The 12,709-nt window shown below is 34.0% G+C and overlaps 1 protein-coding gene across 2 annotated transcripts in view; it reads left to right on the top strand.

The window, feature by feature from the left end:
- The window catches only part of LOC103544298 (natural killer cells antigen CD94-like), a 77,640-nt gene that overhangs the window by 51,510 nt on the left and 13,421 nt on the right, over positions 1–12,709 (top strand). Inside the window, exons 2-7 of one of the 2 annotated variants that reach the window (XR_011540598.1) lie at positions 2,606–2,779; positions 5,011–5,240; positions 5,383–5,534; positions 6,419–6,525; positions 8,785–8,936; positions 10,686–10,775. Coding sequence is in view for 1 of the 2 variants with exons in the window: in XM_070622150.1 (XP_070478251.1) it covers positions 5,234–5,240; positions 5,383–5,534; positions 6,419–6,525; positions 8,785–8,905 (387 nt within the window). In the remaining variant the exon portion in view is untranslated. Of the gene's footprint in view, positions 1–2,605; positions 2,780–5,010; positions 5,241–5,382; positions 5,535–6,418; positions 6,526–8,784; positions 9,162–10,685; positions 10,776–12,709 lie in introns of those variants that run through there. The other variant, XM_070622150.1, reaches the window with a different exon arrangement.

Raw genomic sequence — 12,709 nt, 5'->3', positions numbered from 1 at the left:
AGTTCTGTTCTCTGATCTCCTGAGGCCCTGCGTTTATGGGGTCCCCGCGCATGGAAGCTTTCCCCCGTCAGCGGGTCTCCACTGAACCAGCGGCAGGAGTCCTGGATGATCCCCCAGTCGTGTGGCCCCTCCCCCGCTCCTTCCCGGACCCACGCAGCAGGGATCGCAGACTCTAGGGGGGGCAGTGACGTTCTCTCCTGCCCGTTCCAGTGCCTGCGAGGGCATCAGCAAGGTTTATGATCTCTGCCTTCTTGGTATGGTAGGTCTCAAACATGTTGGCATTAGATTTATTCTCTGAAATTCAGTTTTTCCAATCTTTTGTTGTATTTTGGAGGGGAGAGAATCCTGGGTCAGCTCACCCCGCCATTTTGCTCCACCCCTTCTCCGAGATTATGTTATTTTAACATGCTCTAAACTTCCTTCAGGATTTCACCTTTATATAGATTATTATCACTGGATTTAAAAAATTCGTTGTGCAGCTATGATTTCTAAATGAAAAGGGGAAAATTTATTAACAGAAGAAAAATTGGAAAATAATGCCTGGACTGATATGAAAAATGAACGAAGGTGAATAAATGATATGCTGATTTTCTATTTAACAATTTTAAGTATTATTTGTTATTTGACATTCTTACAAATGTAAAGCATGCTCTTTATAAAAAATTTTTAAAAATACATTAGAATTCAAAGAAGAATATAAGCAGCAGCCATGATAAACTGCTTAGTGGCATCTACTGGCAACATTTTAAAGTATACATTTCCATTTCCTTTCTATCCTTGTATGATTTTAAGCTACACATTTCTTTTTTCAGCTTTATTGAAGTATAATTGACAAATAAAATTATAAGATATTTAAAGTGTACATTGTGATGATTTGATATACATATACTTTGTGAAAGGATACTTCCCATCTAGTAGTTAACACATCTATCACACCACACACATATATCCACACATGGTTTTTTGAGAGGTGAGAACATTTAAGTTCTACTCTCCTAGAAAATTTCAATTATACAATGCAGTGTTGTCAACTATAGTCACCATATTACATATTAGATCCTCAGACCTTATTCACCTTATAGCTGCAAGTATAAATCCTTTTATCAACTTGTCCCTATTTCTCCCACCCCCACCCCTTGGAAATGAATTTTCTACTCTCTGTTTCTATGAGTTTGACTTTTTTTTCGAGATTCTATATACATGATACCATGCACTATTTGTCTTTGTCTGGCTTATTACACTTAGCATAATACCCTCAAGGTCCATCTATGTTGTCGCAAATGGCAATATTTTCTTCTATTCTATTGTGTGTGTGTGTGTATGTGTGTATGCCTGTGTGCATATATATATCACAGCTTCTTTTCTTAATCCGTTCATCAGTTGATGGACACTTAGGTTGCTTGCATATCCTGGCTATTACAAATAATGCCGTAATGAACATAGGAGTGCAGATATCTTTTCAAGATCTAGTTTTCATTTCTGTTGCATATATATACCCAGAAGCAGGATTGCTGTATCATATGGTAGTTCTATTTTTAATTTTTGAGGAACCTCCATACTGTTTTCCCTAGTGCTGCATCAATTTATATTCCAACCAACAGTGCAAATGAGTTCCCTTTTCTCCACACCCTGGCCATACTTTTTATCTTTTGTCTTTCCGGTGATAGTCATTCTAACAGAGGTGAGGTGTTATTTCATTGTGGCCTTGATTTGTATTTCCCTGATGATAATTATGTTGAGCACTTTTTTATGTACCTGTAGGCCATTTGTACGTCTTCTTTGGAAAAATGTCTATTCAGTTCCTCTGTCCATTTTTTATCAGATCTTTTTTAATTTTTGCTATTGACTTCTATGAATTTTTTTATATATTTTTGAGATTAACCACTTATCAGACAAATGAATTGGAAATATTTTCTTCCATTCCGTAGGTTGCCTTTTCATTTTGTTAATAGTTTGCCCTTCTGTGCAGAAGCTTTTTAGTTTGACGTAGTCTTTTTATTCAGTCAATTTCTCTACATGAATATATGTCTATGCCATAAAGCAAATTTCAATAAAGTGATTACATTGATTACATTGAATGTATAGCATTTCATTATATTAATAGAAAATTAACCAGTCTTTCATTTATGGACACACATTGTTTCTAACATTTCTGGTCTTTCAATAAAATACAGCTATTAGCATTCTCTAGGATAAAGTTTGCCCACAGCATGATTTTTTTAATGCTGAATCACTCTTTGCTTTTACTTCCCTATTTCTATTAGAATTTCTTTTAAAACATGATAAATATAATACATATATATATAATGAGGCTTAATAATGAAGCAAATATGAATAATCTTTTCCTCTTGCCCGTAGTCTTGCTACCTATGATCACCAGTGTAAATAATTTTCTATGCTCATATGAGTTAAATAAACATATTTGCACATCTGTACCAAACAGATGCTACTAAAAGGCTTGTTGTACATAATTCAATTAAATAGGGGCAATTTTAATTTTTGCAAATCTCTTAGAAGTATATCCAGTTATTGATTCATGTTTCCTCTGTGGTTTTTACCAAAGTAAATTAGTATCATACAACTGTAAGTAGCTGTCCCACTTTAGCCTAGGTCTGGACTTCTCACCAACTCTAGGAGGATAGTGGCAGAAATATCACTTCATTCACCTACCAACATCTTTGTGGGCTCTTCCTCACCATTGGGACAAGAAATCACCCAAAAGGCTCCATAATGTCAAATGCTTCAGACTCTGAACCACGTCCAGGTATTTTTTTTTAATGTAAATATTCTATACTATTTTAATGAAAATAAAATTTTAGTTATTTTAATCTATCATCACTGCTGATTGTGATTATAACACGGGCATAAATGTCTTATATTTTCTTTAATATTTCCCACATACCTAAAAGAGTGCCTTTAAATATAATTAACGGAAATAATTATCTATTTCCTGGCTAGATCCAAAGTGCAATCAATTTAAATAGTTTTAGGAGAACTGGATGGGCCGTTGAGTAGAAATGTGATTTGGAGTGTTTTCGATTTTATTGTTACTGCATTTATATTTCTAGCGATCTTTGAAAAGAATCAACTTCTAATCTCATTTGCTTTACAAAGTTATAAATTAATTACATATTTGTTGTGCTAAAAGAAACCACAGAGCAGACAGAGACAATCCCTATTGTGGACTTGGAACCCCCTCTTGCTCTTCCTCCTCTTCCTCCTCTGCAGAGGATGAATGGGGCTCAGTTCCTGAGCGCACCAACGTAGATGGTAAAGTATAAATAACCAGATTTTATTCTTCTACGTTCTCTTTTTGTTATCTGAAGGTAAATTTTCCCTTTATTTTACTACTCTCTAGGTGTTACTATTTGGGAATTTTTCTATTTAAACAAAATATAGAGATTCAAATATTTTAAAATATATAGAGGAGTTAAAAAAAGCATATTTGCTCACTTTGAAAATCTCATGTATTAAGGGGAATGTTTAAAGATAAAAAAGAAGCCATTTGTCCTAATTTTGTCTTGTTTCCTCACATGAAAATGAGAGACTACGCAAGATGATCAGAGTTTAAAATTCAGTAGATATGTAAAAGGACTCAAAAATAAAACACTAGTAGTTGATTGCCTCCTTTAGATCATAGTTAAACTTAACATCATTTAGTTAGGGTAAGGTTTCTCAACTTCAGCATTGCTGACACATTGGACGGGATAGCTCGTTGCTGTAGTGGGTGTAGGATTGTAGGATGCTTAAGAGCACCCCCGGCTTCCACCTACAAGATTCCAGTAGCACCGGCCCCTCAGTTATGACACCAAAAATGTCTTGAGATATTTACAAATGTCCCCTTGGGGCAAAATTGCCCCTGGTTGATAGCTACTGAGTTACATTTTTCAGAAAATTAAAGAATGTTTTGGACATAAATTATGAATATAACCATTCTCTTTGATGCAGTTTTTTACCTTGTTACAAAAGTGCAATTCTTTTCTAATATAAGGAAATATATACTTTTTACACTGGAGTACCTAAATTTACTTTTGTGGGAAATAAACATATCAACAAAAAGATTATAAACAATGATGTCTGAAAGTTTAGCTTCTAGAATGTGGGGATATAACATATTATTTTTGTGAAATTTAATAAAATTATAGACGTTCTAGGCCTAAAGCAAATATCATCTGGCTTAAACTTTCCCTGAAATTTACAGTAATTTTTTTGTGAGGGGAACATGGTACTAGTCATCAAGTTCAACTAAAGAATTCCATCTTAATAATAGCATAGGTTTAAAATAAAGCATTTCTGCATTTGATCATATTAATGAAGATAATGTAATCTGAACTGAAATTTTATGCCTAATATTAAAGGTATTTAATAACACCTTGTATTTAAAAATTTCATCTGTGCTAGAGGTCCCTAAGACCACACTCAATTTTGATGATTCACTAGAACTCACAGGACTCTGCCTACAGTTGTACTTAGATCTCAGATTTATGGCAGAGAAAGGATAACAAGCATAATCAGCAAAGGGAAAGGCACACGGAGTGAAGTCTGGGGGAGACCAGGCTCAAGCTTCTAAGGGTCCTCTCCCAGTAGAGTCTATGTTGATGATAAATAAATATTTTACAAAGGACTTGCATTAAAATACTAGTTTTTTCTTTTTCTTGTGAGGTGTCAAGTTTCTATTGAATAATTAAATCAGCCATTTGAGAGTCCTTTAGTGATTGACCTTGCTAAAAGGCTGGTTTCTTTTTTTCTATTGAAATATAATTGACATGTAACATTGTGTAAGTTTGAGGTGTACAACGTGTTGGTTTGACACATTTAAATATTGCAATATGATTACCACAATAGCTTTAGCTAACATCTTTATCATGTCACATAATAATCATTTCTTTTTTGTGTTAAAAACAAGATCTACTCTTTTGGCAACTTTGAATTTATAATACAACATTGTTGACAACAATCACTATGTTGTGCATTTTTAAAGGCTGCTTTCTAAGCCATTGATTATTTCAGCAAAAGATGAAACTAATTCAGTAGGGAAAGAGGCTGGACTAAAATTATTTGCATATTTTGCTGCTTGATTATTGTCATTATTATGACTCTTGAAATAGTACAAAAATAAAATGTAATATGTATTCTCATCTAATATTAAGTCTTGTTGTCTCATGTAGAAACCCTGAAGTGGCTCCAAAACCAGAATGTGTATCTCCTTGAGGCTTTAGAAGAACTAAAGACCATGCAAGGTAATCTGGAAGGGAAAAAATTCTGAGTTAATAATAATTCTTAATAACAGCCTCAATCTTTTAAGAGGGAAAACTTATGAAGCCGTAAGGCCTTGTTTGTGAGGTTCTGTGAACTCTGAGGTTTAAATATTTTCTTTCCTAGGAGACAGGTGTGGACATTCTCTGAATAACTGGGTGCAATACAGAGACCACTGCTACCACCAAACCGCGGAAATGGTCTCTTGGTTAAACTGTTCTGATCTTTGTGTCACTTTGAATGCTACATTTTTAAAGACAGAAAGGGGCATATTGATGGTGAGATTATATTTCATTCTTTACTTCTGGAATACGAACATATTGTAGGTACCAAAGGAAGGGCTCACCTGCAGCTCTAAAACCAGGGAAAGGGGCACTCTTTTGCTTCGTTTTTCACTCACCTATCTCAGATATACTCCACTTCAGCACATCTTTCTTTTCCAAACACACCAGTCATGCCCTCACAGTAGAAATGATGCATTTGCTGTTCTCTCTGCATGCAATGTTCCTCTCTTTGATATAGCCATGGATAACTACTTCACCTCGTTCAAGTATCGATTCAGTTATCACCTTAATAAAGCTTGCCCTGACAACCCTATTCAAAATTGCAACCTGTGTATCAGTGTCCCCCCAGATGCCCTCCTCTGTACTCTTAGTTCTTTTTACCCACTCTAAATTTTTTATGGTATTTGTCACTTTCTTAAATACCATATCCCGTATATGTATGTTGTTAATTTCCATATGGCTCAAATGCCCCCAAAGCAGATACTTTTGTTCAATGATGTATATCAAACTCAAAAAAATAAGCACAAAATTTAATAAATGATCAAATGAGTTAAGAAAAATAATTGATATTTATTGATATTTAGTAATTTAGTTCATATTTAGTAAAAGCAATTCATATTTAGTGTGGTGTCATCTTGAATATAAAACTTTCTGTTAGCTATCTTTATTTTCTTCTTCCTATTTAATTCTTGGTTCAAGAAACTACGGACACTATGGTACTGAAATATTTTTTGATGTTCTATTTGTCAGTGGGGATTTATAGACTGCATTGTTCTTATTTTTATGATTCTTTTCTTCTCACTTGATGTAAGTTCCATATTTTTCATCTCTAATATGCTTTTAGTATTAATATTTTTGTGTATTTTGGTTCCATGAAGAGTATCATGAAGTTACTTGCAGAAAATCATACTTGGCTTGGCCTATCTTATAGGGAAGAGGACAATAAATGGAGGTGGGAGGATGGCTCCTTTCCTTCTCCTGAGCTGTAAGTTTCTAGCATATGATCCATTTCCTTATGCCTTTTACAGTGTCTTTTCCTTAAAGAGCTGGAGGAAATAGAGAAGATTACTGGGCACAGAATTTAGATCTTTTTAATTCTCTTTTTTGTTATTTCATATTACACTGTCAACAATTTTATAAATCATAGTCATTCAGATATTTCATAATTTATGTAAATATGCCTCTATTATTAGACGATCTGTCTGATTACAATTTCAGATAATAAGTATAATTTGGGGAAGAACATCATTATATATGAATTTTGGCAAGTATTTATTATCAGGTATTTATATTGGGAAGAAATACAGAATCATTATTCCTCAGCCAAAGAATTTGGGCCTTTTTTATGGTTTTAAATACATATTGCTAAATTACCATCTAGAAACATTGCCTTAGACAATCATGCCAAAAATAAATATATTAGCAAGCTGTTTCATCACTCTGTGCCAATCTTAATTAATATTTCAAATTTTTGATAATTTTGGAAGCTGATTATTTTTATTTTGTTCTTTTAGGTTATATTCTTCTGCTGTTTAGTGAGGCTATTTTTCCTATAACCTGTATCAATATTTTTGTCCGCTTATCACATATATCTTTTATTTCTTGGTATGATTCCTTATATATTGTCTGTACTCTCTCAGATATGTCTTGCCCTTGTTTTCCTTTACTAATTTGTTTTTTGAGTCTATTTGCTTTTATTATGTGAACAAATGGCTAGCGTTTAAGTATACTGAAATTGTCTTTATTCATTTGAAATTTATTTTGGGATGTGACAGAGAAAGCTAAGCATGTACATGTGTGTACACACATAGATGCAATTATATCTATGTATATATTTCACTAATCAGTTGTCAAAGTGCTGTTAAATGATTCATTATTCTTCTATCATTGATTTTAATGTCATATGCTAAAATTTTAGTATTCAAATAATTTAATATGTCATTTAAATATTTCACAATTTGTGTAAACATTTTATGTGTAAACATACTTGAATATTTTCCTACACTTGCCTGTTCTATTGTCTCACATTGTGAATCTATTCTTACTTTCATGGTTGATCATTTTAATTATTGGAATTCTGTGACTTGAAAGTTTTCCTCTTCTTTAAACCTTATACAATATTTGGTACATAGAATACTCAATAGGTAAGTTGAATTAATGAATGGAAGACCATATAAAAATAGTCTGGCAATTTATTTTTACTAACACAGTTCAAAATTCTTTTTTTTCTAATTCCTTTGACATTTTGAAAAGGAACGTATTATGCATTTAATAAATGAGTAGGTAAGCTTTACTTTTTTCCAGACTATAATAGATGACCATTGTGCTCTAGAGTTGATGAAATGTAGTTTTGTTGATATTGACCTAAAATGTTCTTTATAATCTACATCTCTAGTTAAGGACTAAGTTCAATCAGAGTGTTTGGTAGCATCTACCCTATAGCATTTATGTCAGTGGTGATTTTGTAAATTGAAGTGCACAATAGAGCAAAGGGAAGTGTCCTGACATATTACATATATATATTATACACACACGTATGTACACATATATCTTATGTTCCAAATTTCGTTACTAATTTTGGCTGATGCAAGTGTATTTACATCAATGCAATGTATTTACAACTAAAATATCCCTCTTCCAATTGTAGCTGTACATGCATAGTTGAATGGTTTCTATCATGCCAATCTGTACTTAAACATAATTTCATATCCCAGATCATATTTCCCATTTATTCTTAAAGATTTTATTTTTCCTTTTTCTTCCCAAAGCCCCCCAGTACATAGTTGTATATTTTTAGTTTTGGGTCCTTCTAGTGACGCATGTGGAATGCCACCTCAGCATGGCCCAACAAGCGGTGCCATGTCCGTGCCCAGGATCTGAACCAGCGAAACCCTGGGCTGCCACAGCGGAGCACGGGAACTTAACCACTCAGCCATGGGGCCGGCCCCATATATTTCCCATTTTTTGTGATATTGCCATAATTATCCAGTGAGACCATTCTCTTCCTCTCTATTCAGGTGTATTTTTTCCCACTTATATTTAGTTATCACATTTTGTGAAGCTTGTTACTTAGATGCCTATATCATTTTTAAAATAAATATATGAGCTCTTTGAAAAGAGGAGAGTGCCTTGAGTTCCCCACAGCACCTGTTATGATGAATTCACATAGTAAGTTCTTATATAATGTTATTTAATTCAAATACAATGAGTATGGCCAGTGACTTGTGTTTTCTAAATTTCTCAGGCATTTACCACAGCCAAGTCTGGATTTCCAGGGGAAGTGTGTGTACGCAAATGTGCACACCATTGGTACTGATAACTGCACCAGACCCTATTCATGCCTGTGTGAGAAAGCTGTCCGCTAAAAAATCAGAAGATTCAAAGAAACGCTATGAGGTTCACATCTCAATAATATTCCAGATTCAAGATCTGCCTGCCTTTATTCTATTGTTATTTTATGTTATTTATAACTCTTTTTTTCATGGCAGAAATTGATAAACGAGTTTATGCTAGAAGGAGGCAGGGTATAAGATTACAGGAAAAATATCAGGATATCCCAGGAAACTTAGAAATTTCAGAACCTCTTTGATTTTGTGAGAATTATATAAGTGAACTAAAAAACGTATCATTTGTCATGAATATTTAGCCTTTTTGTTCTTTTTCATATTTTAAAATTTATTCATTTAGAATTGTGACCCTATGGAAACAAACCTTCAGAACAAATACAATGAGAAATCTAAGTGATAAAATTTTTTTTTAATTTTTATCTTTTTCGGATGTACATCGTATTTCGAATTCTGTATACATTACATCGTGTTCACCACCCGAACACTAATTATGGTCCATCCCCTCACATGTGAGCCCAATCACCCGTTTTGCCCTCCCCCCTCCCCCTTCCCCAAAGGTAACCACCAGTCCAATCTCCAATGCTATGTGTTCTGTTTTTTTTTTTTTTTGTCGTTTTTATCTTCTACTTATGAGTGAGATCATATGGTATTTGACTTTCTCCCTCTGACTTATTTCACTCAGCATAATACCCTCAAGGTCAATCCATGTTGTCACAAATGGCCAGATTTCCTCGTTTCTTAAAAGCATAAAGATACTTGCACCCCTATGTTCATTGTGGCATTATACACAGTAGCCAAGACATGGAAACAACCTAGGTGCCCATCAAGGGATGAATGGATAAGTGATAAAAGATTTAATGTATAATGTACAAAAAAATGGCAGACATACAAAGAAATATAGATAGTAACATAAAGTTAAAAAATAAATAAAATAAAATTTAATTAAAATAAATTTCTGAAGTCATCTATTTTCCAAGTTCCTAGCAGATGTCTTCCTTCCTAACAGATTTTACATGTGTCAGTTTTCCTTAAATTAATTCCTTGCTTCTATTGGAAACTATACATCCTGTCAGAGGCTACTTTTAAATAGACTCTAGATCCACTTCCTCCTACCCTCACAGTGTTTCATGTTCTTATTCCATTAATTACCCTCCTCACATATATACAACGACTTCCATTTAAAATGCATTACCTTCAAGATGTAAACATACCCACACATCTCCACCCTCCCGTTAAATTCATGTCTTCCTCTGTCGCCTCTTTCATAAGTTTCTCTTCAAAGTCAGTGTACTTGAGCAAAAAATCTCAAGTACAAATCTCTTATCTACTTTCTCACTTTCTAATCATTATTCAGAACATTGTTATTTGTCTTCTTTTCTCCTTTGTATTGAGACTGCTTTTGTTTAAGACCCAAATCATCTGTCATTCATTCATTTATTTATTTTCAATCTTTTTATTTATCTGTTTCTGTTTTAGGCAGCAAGTTTAACTCATGAATCCAATTTATTTCAATGCTTATGTTATTCGATCTATGAACAGAATTTTTACTGGATTACTTATTTCATTCTTCTTGATTTATTATTATTATTATATTTGGACACAGTGTTATTTTTCTGTGACAAAAGACAGCATATAAAGACAGTTTTGTCTTTCTTGGTGTTCTTCCTACCACTCTGGTCCTGTAGTCTTAGTCTCATTTATGGATTTTTTTCTAATCGCTCCCCAATGTTTTTCAGCTTGAAGTTTTCATTAGGGGACTTTCATTTCATGTAGGATGACATTTGATTTATTAACACAGGTGTGGCAGACAGACTTTTGGTGTACAAGATAAGAGAGGAGGCCTGGATTCAAGCATCTTCTGTGACATTTCTTGTATATTGGACATTCTGTAAGTTAGTCTGCATCTGTGGGTTCAGTTTCCTAATTCATAAGATTGGGTTGGTAATAGCTGTAACTCATAGTTAATTGTCTGAGGGTTAAATAGGACCATAAATGAAGCATCTAGAATGGCAAAACCACAGTAGGGATTCATTAGACATTAACTATTGTTTTAGATGAGAAGAAAAATTTTAAGTTCCTTGTAAACTGTGAAGCACTATATGATTTTAAAATATTCTTATTATAAACGATGATGGTACCATGGAGAAATTTTGGTGAGTGAAATGCATGCGATTCATATGTATCACATTAGCCTCCGTAATCTCCATCGCTTTCTATCTTTCACTTCTTCCTATACCCTTATTTTTCATTCAGTTATCTACACTCTTTTCTTTCTGTACTATCTTCCTTTCCTTTTATCTGTTATACAGGTGAGACTTTATTGATGACAAGTGACAGAAACAGGACTCAACCTAACTTGGAAGAAATGGGAAAACTTTTGGAAATATACTTGGTTACTGCATATAATTTAGGAAAACTTTGAAAATAAATCATAAGAAAGGTAGTGATACAGCTTAGCCACAGGAAAATGGGAGCTTGGAACTTAATTCTACCAGCATTCTCTACTGCTTTTCTCTGCCTCTCTCTTTTGGGGTGGCTTTATTACGTTTTCATGAAGAAGATTTCCTTCATATAGTGGGAAACATGGACAATAACTACTTAGGCCTCCTATCTTACAGCTTCTATTACAAGAGAGATTCTTCTCATTTAATTTCACTAGAAAAAATAGTAAATAATACCAAGTTAAGGGAGGGCTAAGACCTAAAAAATATGGCCGCCTCAGCTACAGCTATATGTATTGGAGTGTGGGGAGTTCTCAGGAGGAAGGGTGCATGCTGGCTGACAATAGCATAGATGACTCCTACAATTATGCATTAATTTTCCTTTTTTTTGTTAGCATTTTTTATTTTTTATTGCAGTAACATTGGTTTATAAAATTCTATAAGTTGCAGGTGTACATCATTATATTTTGATTTCTGTGTAGATTACATCATGTTCACCACCCAGAGACTAACTACAATCCATCCCCACACACATGTGCCTAATCACCCCTTTCGCCCTCCTCCCTCCCCTCTTCCTCTCTGGTAACCACCAATACAGTCTCTGTTTCTACGTGTTTGTTTGTCATTGTTTTTATCTTCTACTTATGAATGAGATCATATGGTATATGACTTTCTCCCTCTGACTTATTTCACTTAGCATAATACCCTCAATGTTTATCGATGTTGTCACAAATGGCCGGATTTCATCATTTCTTACGGCTGAGTAGTATTCCATTGTGTATATATATGACATCTTCTTTATCCATTTGTCCCTTGATGGGCACATTTGCTGCTTCCAAGTCTTGGCTACTGTGAATAATGCTGCGACGAACATAGGGGTGCATGTATCTTTACACATTCATGTTTTCATGTTCTTTGGATAAATACCCAGCAGTGGAATAGCTGGATCATATGGTAGATCTATTCTTAATTTTCTCAGGATACTCCATACTGTTTTCCATAGTGGCTGCACCAGTTTACACTCCCACCAGCAGTGTATGATGGTTCCCTTCTCTCCACATCCTCTCCAACACTTATTGTTCCCTGTCATTCTAGCCATTCTGATGAGAGTGAGGTGATATCTCATTGTAGTTTTGATTTGCATTTGCCTGATAGATAATGATGTTGAACATCTTTTCATGTGCCTGTTGGCCATCTGTACATCTTCATTATAAAAATATCTGTTTAGATCTTCTGCCTATGTTTTAACTGGGTTGTTAGTTTTTTTGTTGTTGAGCTGTATGAGTTCTTTGTATATTTTGGATATAAACCCCTTATCAGATATATGGTTTGCAAATATCTTCTCCCAATTGTTAGGTTGTCTTTTTGTCTTGTGGATGAT

The sequence above is a fragment of the Equus przewalskii genome, chromosome 5 (assembly GCF_037783145.1).
Source record: "Equus przewalskii isolate Varuska chromosome 5, EquPr2, whole genome shotgun sequence".
Classification (NCBI taxonomy): Eukaryota; Metazoa; Chordata; class Mammalia; order Perissodactyla; family Equidae; genus Equus; species Equus przewalskii.
This window is presented reverse-complemented; position numbering and strand designations above follow the sequence as displayed.